This window comes from Schistocerca piceifrons, chromosome 6 (assembly GCF_021461385.2).
Source record: "Schistocerca piceifrons isolate TAMUIC-IGC-003096 chromosome 6, iqSchPice1.1, whole genome shotgun sequence".
Taxonomy (NCBI): domain Eukaryota; kingdom Metazoa; phylum Arthropoda; class Insecta; order Orthoptera; family Acrididae; genus Schistocerca; species Schistocerca piceifrons.
The window spans coordinates 122,833,643-122,855,645 of record NC_060143.1 but is presented as its reverse complement, the minus strand read 5'-3'; the positions used below and the strand labels follow the sequence as shown (position 1 = coordinate 122,855,645).

General features: G+C 40.2%; 1 protein-coding gene across 3 annotated transcripts in view; it reads left to right on the top strand.

Annotated features, from left to right (window-relative positions):
• The window catches only part of LOC124802713 (ATP-dependent DNA helicase DDM1-like), a 138,251-nt gene that overhangs the window by 102,382 nt on the left and 13,866 nt on the right, over positions 1–22,003 (top strand). For all 3 annotated transcript variants that reach the window (XM_047263677.1, XM_047263678.1, XM_047263676.1), the window contains 2 exons: positions 12,111–12,270; positions 13,195–13,305. In XM_047263677.1, coding sequence (XP_047119633.1) covers positions 12,111–12,270; positions 13,195–13,305 — 271 coding nt within the window. The remainder of the gene's footprint in view (positions 1–12,110; positions 12,271–13,194; positions 13,306–22,003) is intronic.

The window sequence follows — 22,003 nt, the reverse complement described above, 5'->3', positions numbered from 1 at the left end:
TGAGTTCCAAAAGAAATCCGTTGGAATTCGATTACGCGATAAACCGTACAGTACAATTCTCAAGGCTGTCAATCCAACGAAGTACCTTGGTGTTAAAATTACGAACAACTTCAGTTGGAAAGACCACATAGATAATATTGTGGGGAAGGCGAGCCAAAGGTTGCGTTTCATTGGCAGGACACTTAGAAGATGCAACAGGTCTACTAAAGAGACAGCTTACACTGTTAGAATATTGCTGCACGGTGTGGGATCCTTACCAGGTAGGATTGACGGAGGACATCGAAAGGGTGCAAAAAAGGGCAGCTCGTTTTGTATTATCGCGTAATAGGGGAGAGAGTGTGGCAGATATGATACGCGAGTTGGGATGGAAGTCATTAAAGCAAAGACGTTTTTCGTCGCGGCGAGATCTTTTTACGAAATTTCTGTCACCAACTTTCTCTTCCAAATGCGAAAATATTTTGTTGAGCCCAACCTACATAGGTAGGAATGATCATCAAAATAAAATAAGAGAAATCAGAGCTCGAAAAGAAAAGATTAGGTGTTCGTTTTTCCCGCGCGCTGTTCGGGAGTGGAATGGTAGAGAGATAGTATGATTGTGGTTCGATGAACCCTCTGCCAAGCACTTAAATGTGAATTGCAGAGTAATCATGTAGATGTAGATGAAAGTCTTGATAGTGTTTGCTTCTTTAAATTTTAGCCAGGTCCCAGCTCCTTAATTTCCCATTTCTTCCATTTTAATCAGCAGTTGATAACCAATAAATAGGGAAAGGAAAATTTCACGAAAATGATAAGACGAAAAGTAACAAAAAATTAGCGGTTTCAAGGGCAGTTTACTAACAATTGTAGCTGATAGTTACAGAATGTTAAAACTGCATTTTGACTCCTAATATCCTCAAGGTTGAGTTTTGTGTATGATCTTAAAATAACAGTTCATTTCCTGTGTAACAAACTTTGATTTGATGATGTAATTAGCACAGAAATTAGCAAACAAGCGCCACTGATTTTGGCAAAAAATCACCACAGAGTTTGGCAGAGAAGCAATACCAAGTTTGGCAGAGAAACAACGCGGAATTCAGCAAACAAACAACACCGAGTTTGGTCATGAAATAAAACAGTTTTTTTCTGTCCCTACCAATAAATTATGGTGGGAGTCCGTATCTGCCCTTGTAAATGTTTTGCAGTTTAAAATCTTATTGCGAAATCTGTCTTGAAAAATGAACATCTTGTACAACAAAAAAATTTTAAGACCTGAAGGCGACAGCAAAGTCGATTGAAACTGGTTTTCGTAAATAAAGAAATAATTTATGCAATCTTGTCTGTTGATTGGTTTTTTACAAACTGACAATGAGCTTTGCGCATGGCATATTAAACTGGATATTGTTGTGTTGCTGACTCAGATGTTAGTTGGCAGTTTTAGAACCTCTGAACACTTTTAAAATTATATCCCCATAATGTGAGCTAGTGTGATGTGCAGCATTTGATCATGGGTGAAATTGGCTGAGAGTGAGTGCAATTTTATCTCAGAACGGTTTTTATCCCTTTTCTCTGTTTTAACCACATTCCAGGGTGTCTACGACCCGGGAGATCCGGGAAAACCCCGGGAATTTTTTCATCCGGGAGAAAACCGGGAAAAACCCGGGAATTTTTTAGAATTGCGGGAATTTTTCATTGTTCTAGTTTTCAGTTAAATTTTTGTAATTTGTCTGGTAAGAACCAATACTCTAACAAAGAATATTACTGTTTCTCGCTACTCCAGAATAATATTGCAGCAATAAAAAACAAACATGAGAAAAAAAACGAAAATAAAACTTAATTTGCAAAGGAAATGCACCGTATACAACAACAAAACACAGTGCTCATACAAGCGTCTGCCAACAGCAAAATGTGTGAAAGGCCTTAGGAAGACGGTGCAGTGTTTCATAACAACAAATTGCCTCCAACGAGCGTGACGTCACAGTTGTTTACATTAGAATCGTTTGAGTGGCAACGAGCGAGCTTATGCGCATGCGCTTATCAGTAACTTCTCCTGCTTCTGGCTACAGATGTGTGGCAGTTAGCTGTATAAGCAATAGCAGCAAGCAGCCAGATGCTATCCGGAAGAATTTCACTGGTGCGACAAAGCAGCCAGATTCACGAATGCGCAACAGGCCCGGAACTAGGGGGCCGGGGCATCTGCGCCGGGCGCGGGAAGGGAGTGGGGGGATGGTGCCAAATTTGTATTATTGAGAAAAAAGACATTGTTTCACAAAGTGCGTAGCATCCAGTGCACTTGGCCTATCGATTACTCATATGCTTTTGAAGGCATCCCTAATGGTTTTTGAACAAATTCTAAGTTGATTTCTGAAAGAATCGTTAAGTTGATTTTTGAATGGGTGCATAGTGTATGTGATGTTTCTGCCAGGGTAATCCCCGTCGCATCTAGAAATAAACAGTCCTGCAGACAAAAGGGGACGGGACTATACGAGCTGAGCAATATAAAGCCAAACGGGTGAATGCCATTCACTGTGTGTGTGGCTGACTTGATTTGCAGGTGATCAGCGTTGTTATAACTACTAGCGAATTCCATAGATTCGGACTACCGGAGTAGAAATAAACAACTAACAGGAATAACAGGCAACAAAGATTGCGTATTGTCTCCTCCATGTATCCAAGAAAATGAAATTTTGACAGAAAATTTTTAGCCAGACCGCTACACTACTAAGGGTCAGTTATACAGTCCCTGGCTAGCAGCTGCTAAAGTTCTATTGTAGGAGTAGTGCGGAAAACGCGTAATAACGCCTAATCGGAGAACAAATGCGGGATAACTAAACCGGTGATTGTGGCAGGGTTAGTGAAATTAACCAGAGAATCTACTTCTCGATCTCATGCTTCAGAAGCTAGACTGTATTTATGAAATGTGAAAATATTTCCTAGCATAAAACTTTTTGCTTGTAGTAGGCCTAATAGGCATGTGATATTGGTACTTCGTGAATTATATTCCGCCGTGTTATAAAAATGAACATTTGTGCCAAAACAGTGTCATTTATATGGCGTGTGTAACAATTGCTGCAATATTAGGCAGGCCTATTTCATTTCTTCTAGGAGTGACAAAATACACGTAATCAGATCGAGAAACCACACCAGTCTTGGGTAATATTAGTATAACAGCTTTTCTAGTATTAGACAATGACATTTTGTTTTTCATGTAGCTAAACTTTGACGAACTTTGTTGAGGTAATAGATTCTTTCCCGGAAAGGAAAGTACGCCATATAAAGCTGTGGCAAGATTACAGAGAAGAAAAAAGCTAGGACCTAAGGATTGAAGAAATGTGTACTGTTTTGCTTGTCTCTTGTCTTTACTCGTTTTATGTGTCCTATATTTAATTTTATGCCACACAAAACACCAAGTTATTAGCTAATACACAGTAAAGACTGCAAATTTCCTGAAGAGCTCTTGTTCTGCTGGTTATAAATAATCCCCTCCAGTATTAACTGCGAGAATTTTTTAAAGAGGAGCAGAATGTCAAACCAGCCGACTGGGAGCAGGAGAGGCACCACAGGACATTTTAATTTCCACTGGTGTGAATATAGTTTGATGGCACCCATTACAAAATATTACATGTTTGAATTCCACAGAGCAAAATACAGAGACGTGCGATGGAAGAATGCTGTGTGAAGAGGCGTGGCACTGCACTTTGGCACACTTAAGACCAAATAACATGTCTTACATTCCCTCGAACATATATGTTTTATGTATCTGTTTCTTCAGAAAGATGTGTGCTAGAAAATGAAGATATTTTTGAAAAGTCGATTTCGTAAATTATTGGCACCTTACCTCAAACGCTTGAGGGAGGGGTAGCGCCACTATCTAATATTGGCCCGGTTCGGAAACATCGTAGATCCGGACCTGATGCACAGAGCATCTGAGTTGTAATGGGGAGGTGGTAGTCTCTACGTGACCCGTGTTTACGATAAGTGGTTTTGCTGTTTCCTCTTTGTTTATTGCTCTCACGTCAAATGAAAACAAAACGGATTTTTGTGGCAGGGGGCTATCAAGTGAATTAAAATACATTCACATAATTACGGAAGCCTCAAATATGTAATTAGTTTCAGATTTTATTTTGTTTCCACCTTTCTGACAGTCAAGCGTTAATCGCCTTGCAGAACAATGAAGTTATTTTTGTCGGTTTGTTAAGGAAATTTGACTTTTATTAATCTTTTCTGCTGAGGCAGTCAATTTATTTTAAACGAAGTGTTTAATTCCACACTATTGGCTAGTTTCAACTGTTGGCTGCATTTCAAGTTCACATTTTCATCTTCCAGCACGTATGGCATTATACCTTAATAAAGAACCAAACATGAGATAATACAGTACTGGTACTCCAAGAAAATTTACATCTGAATCTGGACATACGAATGTGCACTTTAAGCCGAATGATGCATTTTAGTATAGTTCACAAAATTCCTATGCTCTTGGAGTATCCTCTTTAAGTCTTGTTTCTTTTATGACATAATGTAAGATCTTTTAATGTTTCCTGCGTCATCGTAGCTGCTCAAGTGTGGCGCTTTCCGCAACTGCTGAAACAAATCTATTTCTAACAGGTGTGGGGAAATATTCCGAATGGTTGTTTGGAAAGCGTTACTTTCAAAGTAAATTTCGTTTTATGCAAGATGAACTCTGTGCGCGAATGTCCGATGAATTTCTTAAATCAGAGCGTTTGACCCTCATTCAAAAATCAAATCTTTGAGGACGACCATTTAGAATACGTTCAAGCCCAGAAGATCAGACATTTATGTCGTCGTTAAAAATTTTACTGGCACATTTGTGTGATGTATCTTAAAGTGGAACATGCGCAAAAAAGATCAACATTATGTGTGAAAGCATAGCTTCTCTTGCAGCTCATTAATCTTGGAGACCAATATTATACGTAAAAGCTTTTCTTTTCTTGTAGCAACATTATGTATATTAATTTAAACCATTACCTTTCCGTATTTGTGTGTTCGCACTACTTAACAGTGATGTTGCTATTGGCTGACTACATCACGTGTCCTATGCTCTGAATATCCGCTGTCATCGGCTGGCAAGATCACGTGACATGAGCTACGTCTGGCGTCCAAAACCGCATCGCAATCTCGATCTCAGTCCTTCGGAAAGTCACATGCGGTATTTGGTGGAGTTCGAATTTATACTTTCGTAATACGAAATATGCAATGTACATGTTGTTGCACATCAGACATCTTTCCAAAACCTGTTTTTTTCTCCTGAGTTTCGTTTTCTAAAGTGCCAGGAAATTATACACCAGTGTATAAAATCCCAACCATTGAAAGGATTGGTAAGCTGTACAGTTTTGAGGAAAAGTATACTGTTACTTAACACAGAAAACGGGTATTTTCATCCGGGAGAAAGTGTATTTTTAACCGGGAAATCCAGGAAAAATCCGGGAATTTTTTCTCCTCGACCATGTATACATCCTGCATTCATTTCAACTAACTTTGTAAGGGCGCTGATAAAGTTGTCACATGGGTGACACACACACACACACACACACACACACACACACACACACACACACACACAAGTTAATAGTATTGCTTTACTGATGTTAACTAGCGAAAGAACTGGCTCCAAGGTTGACATCCAGTGAGCCACACAGATTTATACATTAACTCCACCCATTGTCTGACACTTTTTAAAGAAAAATGTATGTCGGATTCCACCACATCTCTGTCAGCAATGCGTCAAAATCAAATTTACAATGGAGATAAAAAAGAATGGGGTATTTGCTGGTCCTCAATGTGGAAGTTTACTGAAAGCCTGATGGTAAACTTGGCCACAGAATATACAGGAAATTCACCAGCATGGACTGGTACTTACATGCCTCCTCCCACCATCACCCTATGCAGGAGAAATCCTCCCTGCACACTTTAACCAAGAGGTCCCCCAAGATCAGCAGTGAACAATATGTGAAACTGGAACGACAAAACTTTGGGTCCATCTGTGGTGCCAGTGCTTATGAGATGAAGATGATAAATAAAACTAGGGTAACAAAGGCTGAAGGCAATAGGGAAGAGCAGAAGGAAACCAAAACACCGTTACATTGTGGAAAAAATTGTCTGACGAGCAGATATCAAGCCAATTTTCTGAAGCAGCAACAAAATAAAACGTGTTCTTGGATCAACAAAAGACGCAGTTGACATGCTACGTATTACTGGAGCTTATGAAATCGACTGCAAATGTGGACTAGTGCATTTAGGTGAATCAGGGCGACCGATTAGTACACAGATATCTGAATGTGAAAGATATATCCGTCCAAGAAAACACACCAAGTTGGCAGTGGCAGAACACCAGGATCAGTAAGGCAAACAGCAATCACTCAGAGAAGTTTGCATACTGGCAAATCAGCCACTTATCTAGAGGAGGAAGATTAGAGAGGCAACAGGAATAGCCCAAGTGATGCGCCAATGTGAATAGAGAAGATAGTTACAGGCTTGCAGTGTCCTGGCTGCCAGCAGTAACAGCACTATGGAATATCGTGTCTCGCCAAGTCACACGCACAGGGGAGGCCACAGTGGCCTTAAGTACACAGGACATAGGCATCTATCAGATGGCATTAGGCAGAAAGCAAACAGCACTATGCCACGTATGCCGGCAATTTCTCATTTGCCTATTTCCGCCAGTGGCAAAAAATAAAGCCGATATCAATGAATGCCCCCCCCCCCCCCCCAATCCCCCGGCTCCTCTCCTCATCCGCAATACCTATCAGGTTAAGATAATTGCATGTTCCACAAGTTTTTCCTTGTTCAGCAGTCAGTAGAAATGCCCGGAGGAAAGCCATTTGCAGCAGAGGCTGAAATTTCAGAGAATTATACATATAAACAATGTAATCACATATTCTGAAGAATTTCTCTGAAAGTTAGCTATTTTTACTCTCAAAAGTTACATAAAATTTCCTGACGATTGGTTTTTGGAAAATGTCTTTGTTGACTCGTAGGTTGGTGTGTGATTTTTATGATCTGCAAAGGGCACACACATATGAGTGGGAGTGGGTCCTACTTGCATGATGAGCACTGAAGTGACAGGTGGCACCTTCTGAGACTGGGGATACCTACTTTAAGGCACAGGCCATTGTGTGCAGCAGCAATTATCTTAAAGCTTCCTAATTGTTAATGCATATCACTACGCCACAACAAATTCCCCTAATGCCTCTCAATCTAGCCCATATATGGTTTTAATTTCACACATTATGAAGCAGCATGTAGATGCCTTAAAATTGGAAATAAGTAAGACTTGAATTCCATTATTGCTACTCCATCTATGAAGCTTGATGTAATGTTATCTGCTTGGTGACCTAAGAGTTTCCTCTATGATTCCAAGTGTTATGCTGTGTTATTTATAGCTATTTCAACAACCATGAGATAAAGCAAAACTGTGTCGAGAAACAAATGAACAGCTTCTTAAAATTTCAGTATAGTGGTTTGCAGTTGATGTGTGGCTACAGACAAAAAAAAAAAAATGGCTCTGAGCACTATGGGACTTAACATCTGTGGTCATCAGTCCCCTAGAACTTAGAACTACTTAAACCTACCTAACCTAAGGACATCACACACATCCATGCCCGAGGCAGGATTCGAACCTGCGACCGCAGCAGTCGCGCGGTTCCGGACTGAGCGCCTAGAACCGCCAGACCACCACGGCCGGTGCTACAGACAAGTTTTGATGCTTTGATAATTTTATATAAACAGAAGAATCCATTGAAAGTTCGTCAGAAATGAGATTCATTGTGATAGGTTCCACTCTAATATATAATGGAGTAGGTCTTGCAGTGTCATTTTGTTTTAATGTTGGGCTTCCGTAATGAGCTGTACTCGTCTGTGCTACTATTGTAGGATTGTGTGTCCTTTAATTTTCCAAAAGAAAATCATTCCCTCCGTGTAATATGTTTTCACAAACCAGAGTAAAAGGTAAAAGGCCATTCAGTAATGAATCAATGGGCTGGTATAGAAATAACATTTCAAAATTATTTGTTTACATTTGATGCAAATAAAGAGTAACATATGTGATGCATGAAGAGAAATTTTGATATGAATTAATGCTGGATGATATGCTGTACACCCAAAGTCCCTACATTAGGACAGGAAATTTGTTTTTGCCGTAGCTGAAAGAGCCACCCAGGTTTTCAGTTGAAGTGATATGGGGTAACCATTAGAATGCTTGGATGGGTATTTCAAACCTGCTGCTTGCAAATCGAACTCAGTACATTAATCAAGTTAAAGAGGTCTTCTGTGTGACCTGACACCTGCCATCACTCCATATCTCCTACCCTCACTTTCTCCTTTACTTTATCATCAGTCTATATTACCTGGCAGTAGACAGTCTACTCCACTAGTGGTTGTCGCATTACATTGTTTGGTTCATCTTTTCATCAGCAAAACGTTTTTATAAATTTTACATTGGGTCTTCCTTAAACTACTTGCCTCCATTTGTTATAATGGACAATCAGAAAATCTGGTCGAAGACCATACAGGCCAGAAGTGGTGTGCCAGTCAGGCAGAATGGCTGTGGCCATTGAGGCAATCTTCACACTGATGCATCAGGTTGAACATACCCGTTTGGTAAAGCACCGTATCCTGCTGCATAAAGAAGAGCATAGTTGCCTGCTGCACATCCTCACCTGATAGGAATGTCAACCCTTCAAAGCCTTTTTTAAGGAATTGGAAGCGTAATAATAGCAGGGAGAGATCAGGACTGTAGGGTGGGGGTGCTCAAGTGTCTCCTACTTGATTTGGTGTAACTTCTGCTAATTCCCCAGATCAATTGGCATCTGTGTACTGGTGTTTGTCCTTTGGGAGCCAAGAAAAGAATAACACCACATTGGTCCTGTTGGATGCGTTTGGTAATAACATCGCCATAGTTGAAGTTTTTGCATTTACCACACATGCATCGGAAAGCCACAAATGCCACAGTAATCCTACTAACATATCAGTGCTTATATACTCACATTGGAGGCCCACCGAGTTAATATGTGCTTTTTGATCAGCCCCTATGGACCAAAAGTCCTAAAATTTTAAAGCAAATGTAAGAACTCGTTAAGTAGTAAAGACATTTAACCACATAAACAACAAGGCAGAAAACTTCGCTAGCTATAAGATGAACCTTTTTTCAGGTTGTGTGTGTGTGCGTGCGTGCGCGCACACAACACACAAAACAGGAGCATGTGGAGATTGAAAAAGGATTAGTCTGAAAATCAGTGAAGTTAAATGCTTTATTTACATGTCTGTTGATGTCTTGCTGCTTCTATCATTTGATGAATTTTACCTTGATGCTATAAATTTTTGTACATCTCCCGAGGACACACTATTACCGTAATAACAGTCTTGCAGTCTCGTACAGTTTCCAATAGCTACACAACCTGGCATCCTTATAGTTGTTACTGTAAGGCCAGTTGAAGCTAGTGTTTTGCCATTGTTTTATACTGTTCTGTAACACAAGTGACATTGTGGGTTCTAAAGTTCCTAGTTCTAAAGTTCTTGTGAGTCCTAAAGTTCCATGTTTTAAGCAAGTGTGCCAGTTACAGTTAGTTTGATCAACATCAGGTTGACGTATGTACAGTGGTTCGTGTTTCATGTACCTCTGTTTACCAGAACTTTGTACCATATTGGAAAAATTTGCAGTAAAACAACAAATTAATGAACCGACTTTAAATGAATATTTCCATTGGTCACAGTGAAACTCCCATTAGAACAATGTTATTCCAGTCCACTTTTAAGTGATAAACATGAAACATTCTGCAAATTAAAATCCAATTTCTACACAATTCCTAATGTGTCCAAGAGAACTTATAATTAAATTTTCCGCAAGAGTTTCAAAGTTCTTTCAGTTTCACACAGGTCATAGTTTGTGCCGTGTGATACAGTAAACACTAACTGTTCTAATCAAATGACATGTACCTAGATCACAGTCAGTAACTTGACATCCTTTGTAGTGAAACCAGCAAGTGTGTTGAATAACTCTGAAATCAATTTTTACCTGATGTCACAGTCAGTTCACGAAGGGTGAAAAGTGCGGTAGTTTTTTTTAATAATTGTTTGTTTATTGAAGGGTGGAAGTTATCAATTTTACTTTTGTCAGTTTATGGTCCCTGAACATAGAAAACTTACAGTGCAGCAGAAGATGATGGTCTTCCATAATATTAATGACACTCTTAACATAAAACATTCAGACATTGTGAAGATTTATGATTTAGTGTCGTCTACATGTGCAGCATACTCAAATTTAAGAAAGCATTCTTAAATACTGAGGCTAATAATTCCTTTGGATCCAAAAGGAAGAATATTTGTAAGCCTACAATTGATTATGTGAAAAATACTCTTTTGAAGTTGTTTCAAAGAATTAGAAGTGGCAAAATTTCAATAAATGGAAAGAGGCTGTAAGAAAAGGTTCTTGAAATCAACATTGAAGACCTGAAAAATTCAGTGCATCAAATAGCTGTTTGGATAATTTTAAAAAACATCACACTCTATTCTTTCAAAGTGGAAGTGGAAAAGGTAAGGCTGTGGTCATAAAAATGCAAACCCATTGGAAGAACATTAGATTGTCACAATTGATACAGAGTTATGAGCCCAGAGGCACTTTCAGTGCTGATGAAACTGGCAACTTGTATGCTTTACTTCCTGCAAAGTGAGTAAAATGCCACAGATGTAATTACAAGTAAAGAAATGGCACTATTGTGTGCAAGTAGGGAAGGAAATGAAAACATTGCCCCCACCAAGAAGAAGAATGGAGTAGGATCCATTATAGTTCCGAAAATGTGACATTCTAGCACTGTTTTTGGTTGTGATGATGATTTCCTGACTTGCACAGCCAAGATTGATGCAAGTGAAATGTGTGATATGCTTTGATGATAAAGATGAAAAGGTCAGAAATTTCTTTGCTCTTTTAACACAGATGAATCTGTTCTAACTTGTATCAAACAACTGCTGGAAGGACAAAACAAACGAGTCTCAATTTTAAAAAAAAGAATAAATAGAGGATGGATTCTGTGAAAAGTGAAATAATTCCAGGGTTGTGTCTTTTTAATTTGTACCACAGGATATGGCAATTTCATAATTAATAGTGCTCATACCACCTAAAGATACTTGAATTATGATTTTAGGTTACTCCTTCCACATACTTTGGCAAAACCCCTTTTAAGGAAATAATGTTTAAGTCCCTAGAGATTCATTAAGAAGGGATTTTACTGTGCATCTTCCGTTCCTTATGTATGGTAGTTGAATAAAATGGTAATAGAAGTTCTGAATAGTGTACATAAGAGCACTCTCATCAGTAAACTACAATGGCTTTTAAATTTCTGAGGAATTACTGTGCTAAATCGTGTAACTAATTAAAATGTTAAAAAGGGACTGTGAAAAAGCTGTGGATCAGAGAAGAAAATTTTGCAATGTTAGTTTTACAATTTGTTAGAACATAATTTGTGATAAAAGGTAGTTTTTGTTTGTTACTGACAAGAAAGGCACACATTGCGTTTGTCTCTTTTCTGCTGCACCCAATTTTCTGTTTTAGAGGTGGCTCTAAACAGTGGGTGCTCTTTAATATTTCTTTTTTTATTATTGACTCTTCAGCAAATGTGTATTATATTTTTAACCTCCTTCCTTTTACTGTTCTGAATCTGCCGACTTAAAGACATTCTTTGCACTGTAAATGTCTTTATCAGGCAGGCAGAGATCGAAGACAGGGTGAGGCTTTCCTTGCCACTGGATGATCCCTGGGAGACTCCTCATCTGGTCTGACAGAGATTCCAGTACAACCCATACAGTTCTCCATAAATTCTTTCTCAGCTCTGGCATCAGCGTTGCCTTCAGTGGTTGTCTTACCACTCCTACGTATTTTCATCATCAGCATATGTAATCTGGGGATGTCAAGAATTCCGGATGAATTACCCCTAGATCGAGAAACTGGTGACCTTGCTGTTTAGTACCTTAAACCCCAATCAACCAAATTAGAGGAAGGCATGCTTGTTAGCTTTCATTGCTGCCATTTCATTGACTTCACATGTCACAAAATTGGAGGCAGAGCAATTTTAGAATGTCACGCGTTTTGTTAACATGTTGCTTTTTTTTTTTTTTTTTTGCAGAATCCACAGGCAGACCTTCAGGCCCAGGATAGGTGCCACAGGATTGGGCAGAAAAAACCAGTTAATGTTTACCGTCTTGTAACCAAAGGTACTATAGATGAAGTAATAATGAAGACAGCTGTGGCCAAGAGGAAACTTGAGAAAGTAGTTATCCTGGAAGGTGTGTACTATAATTAGTGGTGAACGTATATTGAAGCTGGTCTATGTAGTGAACTGTAATGTTCTTATAATAATTTCCAAACTACACATTATTAAACCTACTAGTCGCATACTCCAGGAAAATATTTGGTGTGTTGGCTGATGGGGGTAGCAGAACCAACAAAAGTCCCAAGATAGTGTAAGACTTTGGAATGATATTCCCTTGTTTTGGGTCTGTAACAACTTTAGTCCAGTGCAAAATATAGTGTACACTAACATTGTTGTCGACAATTTGTGTTGTTTTTGTTGTAGTAAGTTTTACTTTATGTGGCATTAACTTCTTGTGTTACGTGTCCATTCTGTGCAAAAGCTGAAAATGTGCTAAAATCAGTGTTGGCTGCTAACAGACTCCAGCTAAAATCACAGGAAGAGAATGCTGTCAGTGCAGGTAAAGTACCTTGTGATTTTTTTATTGATTCATCTAAGCCCCATCAGTCAGTGTGCCAAATGTCTTAAAGGAGTGCACGTATAATGGTATCTGTGCAGAGTTTTTAAATAGATTTTTTATTGTAATCATACTATTTTGTTTTTTTCCTCTTTTTTTCAAAGCACATACTATTTATATTCACATAGTTAACTTGAAGTAGTGACACAGAATACACTTTCAATACTGTGCATGTTTGTTACAGACACCAGCAGTTTGACTCTACCCACTTCACATTATTCAATATTCTTGCAAATTGCTTAATCTGAATTTTGTAACAGTATTTACATGCATGCATGTTAGGTTTATCCATATTCTTCATAACTGGAGTTTAGTGGAGTTTTTCTTAATACATCCATGAGAATGCTGTCCACCAATTGACTTTCGTTTACGATGCTGACATTAGTATTACACAAAAATTATATAGCTGTAATACAAACTTCTGATTTAATTCTTCTTCAGGCAAATTCAACTTAACTGCAGATGGTGCAAATACAGAGCTCGATAGAGATAAATTGCGACATCTCCTGCAAGAGTCATTGGCGCATTGTGTAATAGATTCAGGAGACAGTGGTAAGAACTCCAAATTATATTCACTTTTAGAAATTTTCAGATCGAAGAAGCTGCTTATTATTATAAAGGAGACAAAGCTGTGTTTGACTTGAAGGTTGGCTTTAACATTGTTGTGCTTTATGAGTTGTGATTCTGTTGTAGGTTGTTTTCCTATGTCTTCTGCTGAACTTTGAACTGACATACCCAGCCAGTTCTAGGCAACCCATATTTTAATATTGACTCAAAAACAGAATGCAGCTTGGTGTTTCCCACATTGACAGATCATTACAAGAGGTGAAAAAAGTGACAAGTGACAGGGAAAAAATGCCAGTGAATGGCTGAAGATTGAACCCCTGGGTTTGTGGACTTATTGCCAGACACTCACTGGGTCACACCTTATAGGCTGAAAGTTGTGGTGTTTGTTAAAACCTCTCATATTCTATACATACCATAAAATAGTCTCCTGCTGTGGGGGTTTCTTCCCCATATATTAAGGCTAATCTCAGGAACTAATGTAGGGATTTTGATATGACTTTTAATAATAGATAGACTGATCCAAGTAGAAGATTTGTGATATATAATTTATTACCGTTACACCACACAAATTGTCTGATACATAGTTCTCGAGACTCGTTAGTGTGACACAAAGCATTCTGCCTCATTTGAACATTCTGTCTGATCTTACACGATTTTGTCATTTTTTCTCCATGGAGCCTCTATCTTCAGTCCACTTTGTCCTTGGTTTCTTTGGGACTTCTTTCTGATCTAACATTCCACTAGTACATCTCGTCTCTATATATGTCTTTGACTTCAGTTTCTGTTGAATCTATTTGTGCTTATTTAGGTCCAGTTTGACTTTGGTACGGTATTGTTGATCAGACCTCTTGTATGTATGTCAGAATTCTATTGGTGAGTGTTATTGGTGGTAGCCTGCTGATGTGCCTGTAAACTTTTAACATTCTTTTTCTGATGTCTGTTGCTGGGTTTCTTTTTCTGATGTCTGTTGCTGGGTTTAACATCTTCTCTGTGGTTTTCATAGTGTCTCTTCTGTCAGCTTTTGGCTGAGAATTTTCCTCCTGATTTTGCATTCTTCCTTCAGTATGCTTTCCCTGTCACTTTTCATGGAGTACTAGTGTCTCACTTGCATACGGTATTTCAGGTTTGGTTACTATGTTGTGGTGTCTGATCTTCGTTTGAATGAGCGTGTAGTAATTATTATATATGACTTGTGCTGTGCCAGAAGCTTTTAATTTTTTTGTAGTTGAGTCTTCTGTGAGATATTTTCTCCTCCTGTAAGTTCGAGGATTACATCCAGATATTTAAGATGTGTTTATCTTGCTGTATTTTGTGTCAAAGCCTGTTTAATTTTGAGCAGAATAATTTAGACTTATGGAAAGAGATTGCAGGCCAACTTTTTCTGCACATTTTTCATTTTAATACGGCTGAAAACTGTCAGAACTAAACTTCAAAGTCATTAAGGTAACCCAACACACACACACACACACACACACACACACACACACACACACAGATTTTATATATATATATATATATATATATATATATATATATATATATATATATATATATATATATAATGGAAGGAAACATTCCACGTGGGAAAAATCATATATAAAAACAAAGATGAGGTGACTTACCGAACAAAAACGCTGGCAGGTCGATAGACACACAACCTGTCCTTTTTTCCCCCTAAGGTAAGTCTTTCCGCTCCCGGGATTGGAATGACTCCTTACCCTCTCCTTTAAAACCCACTTCCTTTCGTCTTCCCCTCTCCTTCCCTCTTTCCTGATGAGGCAACAATTTGTTGCGAAAGCTTGAATTTTGTGTGTATGTTTGTGTTTGTTTGTGTGTCTATCGACCTGCCAGCGTTTTTGTTCGGTAAGTCACCTCATCTTTGTTTTTATATATATATATATATATATATATATATATATATATATATATATAATGGAAGGAAACATTCCACGTGGGAAAAATTATATATAAAAACAAAGATGAGGTGACTTACCGAACAAAAGCGCTGGCAGGTCGATAGACACACAAACAAACACAAACACACACACAAAATTCAAGCTTTCGCAACAAACTGTTGCCTCATCAGGAAAGAGGGAAGGAGAGGGGAAGACGAAAGGAAGTGGGTTTTAAGGGAGAGGGTAAGGAGTCATTCCAATCCCGGGAGCGGAAAGACTTACCTTAGGGGGAAAAAAGGACAGGTATACACTCACACACACACACATATCCATCCACACATACAGACACAAGCAGACATATGTCTGCTTGTGTCTGTATGTGTGGATGGATATGTGTGTGTGTGCGAGTGTATACCTGTCCTTTTTTCCCCCTAAGGTAAGTCTTTCCGCTCCCGGGATTGGAATGACTCCTTACCCTCTCCCTTAAAACCCACTTCCTTTCGTCTTCCCCTCTCCTTCCCTCTTTCCTGATGAGGCAACAGTTTGTTGCGAAAGCTTGAATTTTGTGTGTGTGTTTGTGTTTGTTTGTGTGTCTATCGACCTGCCAGCGCTTTTGTTCGGTAAGTCACCTCATCTTTGTTTTTTTTTTATATATATATATATATATATATTATCTGCTCTCATAGACCAAAACCTTCAGCCTATTATCTGCAACCCACCCTCTTGTTTAAAAGATATCAATTATTTCCTTCACTGACTCTCCACAGGTCCTGTTTCTGTACCACATGGTGTCCTGCTTGTCACTATTGATGCCACCTTCCTTCACACTAACATCCCTAATGTCCACGGTCTTGCTGCTACCGAACACTAGCTTTCTCAATGCTTGACGGATTCCAAACCTGCAACCTCCTTCCTGGTCACCATGACAAATGACATCCTCATCTACAATTATGTCTCCTTTGAAGACATCACCTACAAACAAGTCTGGGGTACAGCCATGGCAGAGTGTATACGCCCCAGGAAACCTGGGAAAAAACCAGAAATTTTATACAGGAGAAAATGGAGAAAAATCTGGGAAATTTTTCATTGAAAAATCTGGGAATTTTTCATTGTTTTAGTTTTCAGTTAAATTTTTGTAATTTTTACTGGTAAAAACTAATGCTCGAACAAAGACTATTGTTGTATCCCACTACTGCAGAATAATACTTCAGCAATAAAACATGAATGAGAAGAAAAGAAACAAAATGAAACTTTAGTTGCAAAAAAAGAAATGCGCCATTTACAACAACAAAACACCGTGCACACACTATTCCAACAGCAAAATGTGTCAAAGGCTTTAGGACAAAGACTGTGCAATACTTTGTAACACCAAACTGCTTCCGATGAGCATGATGTAACAACTGTTGACATTAGGTTCGTTTGAGCAGTTGCCAGTGGGCTCATATGCATGCGCAGTTCAGTTGCGTATGAGCAGTAACTTCTCCCACTTATGGCTACTTGAAGCCAGATACTAACCGGAAAATTTTTCTGGTGCGCCCAAGCTGCCAGATACGTGCAGAGCAGTCTGACCTGTAGTGAATGGGGAGGGTTAGTCTTCATGTGACCTACATTTACATTTAGTGATTTTGCTGTTTCCTCTTCATTTACAGCTCCCTCATCAAATGAAAACAAAACGGATTTCTGTGACCAGGAGCTATCCAGAGAATTAAAATACCTCACGTAATTACGTTATTACTTTCAGTTTTCTGATTTGTATTTTACTTCGACATTTTTGGCAGTCACGCATTAATCGCCTTACAGAACAATGAAGTTATTTTTGTCTGTTTGCTAAAGAAATTTGGCTTTTATTAATATTTTCGACTGAGGCAGTCAATCTATTTGAAACGAAGGGTTTCATTCCACAGCATAGGTTAGCTCCAACTGTTCACTGAATTTCTAGTGCACATTTTCATCTTCTGGCATGTATGACATTATGCCATTATAAAGTACCAAACGTGAGATAGTACAGTACTTGTACTCCAGGAAAATGTACATCCTGAAAACCTTCATGTCTAGTTGAGGCCTACTTCATCGGGACATATGAATGTGCACTTCAAGCTGAATTATGCCTTTTAGTATGCTTTACGAGATTCCAGTGCTCTTGAAGTATTCTCTGACATCCTGTTTCTGTTATGACATAGTGTAAGATCTCTTCATGTTTTAGGTGAGCTTCCTATGCCATCGTAGCTGTGCATGTGCAGTAACGCCTGGTTTTTATGAATTGTGTTACATGTGCGATGAATTTCTTAAATCACAGAGCATTTGACTCTCGTTTAAAACTTAACACTTGGAGGACCAGCCATTTAGCTGAAATTTCGAGCCCAGAAGACCACACATGTCATTATTTTAAATTTTACTGCCATATCTGTATGATATACGAGGGTTGAATGAAAAGTAATGCCTCCACCTTCGTTAATTGGGTTTGATTGGGAATATTTTAATAAATCAAATGCTGAAATAATCCTTAGAAAGGTGATCTTTAATTACCAATATTCACTTTTCCACATAATCACCAGCAAATTGGATACAGTTTTGCCAACGATGAACAAGTTTTCTGAAGCCGTAAGGGAAGAAGTCGACACACTGTTTCCGCAACCACAGTTCTCTCAATATCTTCATTAGAAGCATAATGATGTCGCTGCAGATCATCTTTCATTATCAGGAACGGATGGAAGTCAGACAATGCTAAATCTGGACTGTATGGAGGATGCCGTACGTTGGTGAGATTCAGTCTCTGAAGTTCTGCTGTGGTGGCATGTGAAGTGTGTAGTTTGGCATTGTCTTGCTGCAGGAAATCATTTCCCTTTTCCTTTCAGGCCCTTGTTAGCCGTCGTTTCAGATTTCACAGTGTTGTGATGTAACACTCTGAATTTGTTGTTGTTCCACGATCAAGGAAATAAACATGGATAACACCATCTGCAGCCCAAAATACTGTAGCCATGATTTTTTGCAGCCGAGGGCTTTGTGTCGATATTCCATAGACTGACACATTTTGTCTCCGGAACATAATGGTGTACCTACATTTCATCTCCTGTCGCAATTGATTGGAGAAAAGCGTCACATTCATTCTCGTAATGCGGGACGAGGTTCTGGCAAATTTAAAGTCTGTGCGCTTTCATTTCAGGAGTCTGCATCCAGGATACCCATTGTGCACAGATCTTCTGATAGTCACGCAAAGCAATAATGTGACTCACATGTTCTTGTGAAATGCAGATTGAGCTTCCAATTTCTCTCTGAGTTTATACGAGGATCGTCCTAAATCAATCTGTCAACATCTTGCTTGTGAAATTCAGTGGTTGCTGTCACTGGATGTCTAACTCTTTGTTTGTCACGCAGGTCAGATGTTCCCGCCCCAATATCTTTAAACTTACTCACCCAAAGATGCACAGTACTCACGTCAACACAATCACCATAAACTGCTCTCATTCTCTGATTAATATTCTGTGGGGTAACACATTCTGCTGTCAAGAATTTAATGACTGCACATTGCTTAAATCACATTGACCTACAGTCTGCGCAGGGTTGCATACTTTACACTGTAACAAAACAACCGTTCAGTGTTGAAGCTTCCCGCCTACTGGAACTGTAGAGAAGAGGCTACGGAACAAGCCAGTACCTTCCGCATACCGATGCTCCAAACTGTTGAAGAGATACAAAGGTGGAGGCATTACTTTTCAGTCAACCCTCTTATCTTAAAATGCAACACACACATTTTACATGTGAAAACTTAGCTTCTCTTGTATCTTACTAATCTTAGAGATCAATATTATACGTGAAAGCTTAGCTTTTCCTGTAGCTACACTATATATATTAATTTAAACCATCAAACAATGGAAAATCCAGGATGGAATGTACAAGAGAAGGAAAGTTGCTACTCACCATATAACGGAGATGCTGAGTCGCGATAGGCACAAAAAAAGATTCACACACTCATAACTTTCGGCCATTAAGGCCCTTGTCAGCAGTAGACACACTCACGCGCACACACACTCGCGCAAACTCAACTTGCACACACGTCTGCAGTCTCAGAGAGTTGGAACTACACTGCAAGCAGCAGCACAAGTGCATGATGGGAGTGGTGACTGGGTGGGGGTAAGGAGGGGGCTGGAGTGGGGAGGGATGGTATGGTGGGAGTGGCAAACAGTGAAGTGTTGCAGTTTAGACGGAGGGCAGGAGAGAAGGGGGGAGGGGGTAAGTAGCGGAAAGGAGAGAAATAAAAATAAATTAAAATACTGGGTGTGGTGGTGAAATGACGGCTGTGTAGGGCTGGAATGGGAACAGGGAGGGAGCTGGATGGGAGAGGACAGTGGCTAACAAAATTTGAGACCAGGAGGGTTACGGGAATGTAGGATGTATTGCAGGGAAAGTTCTCACCAGTGCAATTCAGAAAAGCTAGTGTTGGTGGGAAGGATCCATATGGCACAGGCTGTGAAGCAGTCATTGAGATGAGGGGTATCATGTTTGGCAGCATGTTCAGCAACAGGGTGGTCCAGTTGTTTTTTGGCCACAGTTTGTCAGTGGCCACTCATGCAGACAGACAGCTTGTTGGTTGCCATGCCTACATAGAATGCAGCACAGTGGTTGCAGCTTAGCTTGTAAATCACATGACTGGTTTCACAGGTAGCCCTGCCTTTGATGGGATGGTGATGTTAGTGACCGGACTGGAGTAGGTGGTGGTAGGAGGATGTATGGGACAGGTCTTGCATCTAGGTCTATTACAGGGGTATGAGCCGTGAGGTAATGGATTGGGAGCAGGGGTTGTGTAAGGATGGACGAGTATATTGTGTAGGTTCGGTGGACGGCGGAATACCACGGTAGGTAGGGTGGGAAGAATAGTGGGTAGGACATTTCTCATTTCAGGGCACAACGAGAGGTAATTGAACCCTCGCGGAGAATGTAATTCAGTTGCTCCAGTCCTGGATGGTACTGAGTTACGAGGGGAATGCTGCTCTGTGGCCGGACTGTGGGACTTCGGGAGGTGGTGGAAGACTGGAAAGATAAGGCACGGGAGATTTATTTTTGTACAAGGATGGGAGGATAATTACGGTCAGTGAAGGCTTCAGCAAGACCCTCAGTGTATTTAGAGGAGGACTGCTCACCACTGCAGATGCGACGACCACGGGTGGCTAGGCTGTACAGAAGGGATGTCTTGGTATGGAATGGGTGACAGCTGTTGAAGTGGAGGTATTGCTGGTGGTTAGTAGGTTTGATATGGACAGAGATGCTGATGTAGCCATCTCTGAGGTGGAGGCCAACATCTAGGAAGGCGGCTTGTTGGGTTGAGTAGGACCAGGTGAAGCAAATGGGAGAGAAGTTGTTGAGGTTCTGGAGGAATGTGGATAAGGTGTCCTCACCTTCAATCCAGATAGCAAAGATGTCATCAATGAGTCTGAACCAGGTAAGGGGTTTAGGATTTGGGTTTTTAGGAAGGATTCCTCTAGATGGCCCATGAATAGGTTAGCATAGGATGGTGCCATGCGGGTGCCCATAGCCATACCGCGGATTTGTTTGTAGGTAATGCCTTCAAAGGAGAAGTAACTGTGGGTGAGGATATAGTTGGTCATGGAGACTAGGAAGGAGGTTGTTGGTTTGGAATCCATAGGGCATCTGGAAAGGTAGTGTTCGATAGCAGTAAGGCAATGGGCATTAGGAATGTTAGTGTAGAGGGAGGTGGCATCAATAGTGACGAGCAGGGCACCGTGTGGTAAAGGGAAAGGAACTGTGGAGAGTCGGTTGAGGAAATGGTTGGTATCTTTTATATAGGAGGATAGATTCCGGGTAATAGGTTGAAGGTGTTAGTCTATGATAGCAGAGATTCTCTCAGTGGGGGCACCGTATCCACAATGGGGTGTCCTGGGTGGTTGGGTTTATGGACTTTAGGAAGCATGTAGAAGGTGGGAGTGCGGGAAGTGGTAGGGGTAAGTAGAAAGATTGACTCTGGGGGAGAGTTTCTGGGATGGGCCTAAGGATTTGAGTGGTGACTGGAGATCCTGCTGGATTGCTGGAATGGGATCACTGTGGCATGATTTGTAGGTGGAAGTATCTGACAGCTGACAGAGTCCTTCTGCCACATAATCCTTGCAGTTCAAAACAACGGTGGTGGAGCCTTTGTCTGCAGGTATTATTGTAAGATCGGGATCAGTTTTTAGATGGTGGACTGCGGTTCTTTCTGCGGTTGTAAGGGTAGTATGCATGTTGAGGGATTTGTAGAGTGATGGTGAGGCAAGGTTCGAGGATAAGAAATTCTGGATAGTTAATAGGGGGTGGTTTGGAGGCAGTGGGGGTGGATCACGGTAGGATGGAGGAGTGAACTGAGTTAGGCAAGGTTCAATATTGGTCTTTGGTTGAGTCTGATTGGTCGGGTTGGTGGCGAAAAAGTGTTTCCACTGTAGAGACCGGGAGAAGGAGAGAAGGGCTTTAACTAGTCCTGCATGGTTGAATTTGGGAGTGGGCCAAAAGGTGAGGCCTTTGGAAAGGACTGATATTTCTGTGGGGTTAAGGCTTCTGGAGGAAAGGTCCATGACTGTGTTGCAGGTCTGATTAGGTTTTGGGTTCTGTGTGGTTGTGGGAGGGAGTTTTGGAGGGTGGGGTAAGTGTAGTAGGTCTGCGAAACAGGGTGTGTCAGCTATGAGGGGGCATGGGGGAGATTCTGGAGGTTGTTGTAGAAGTGATGGACAATGGTACTCCGAGGCAGGAGTAGGAACTGAGCAGGATGGAGAGCTTTTTGAGGTGGCGTTGTGCATGTTGCT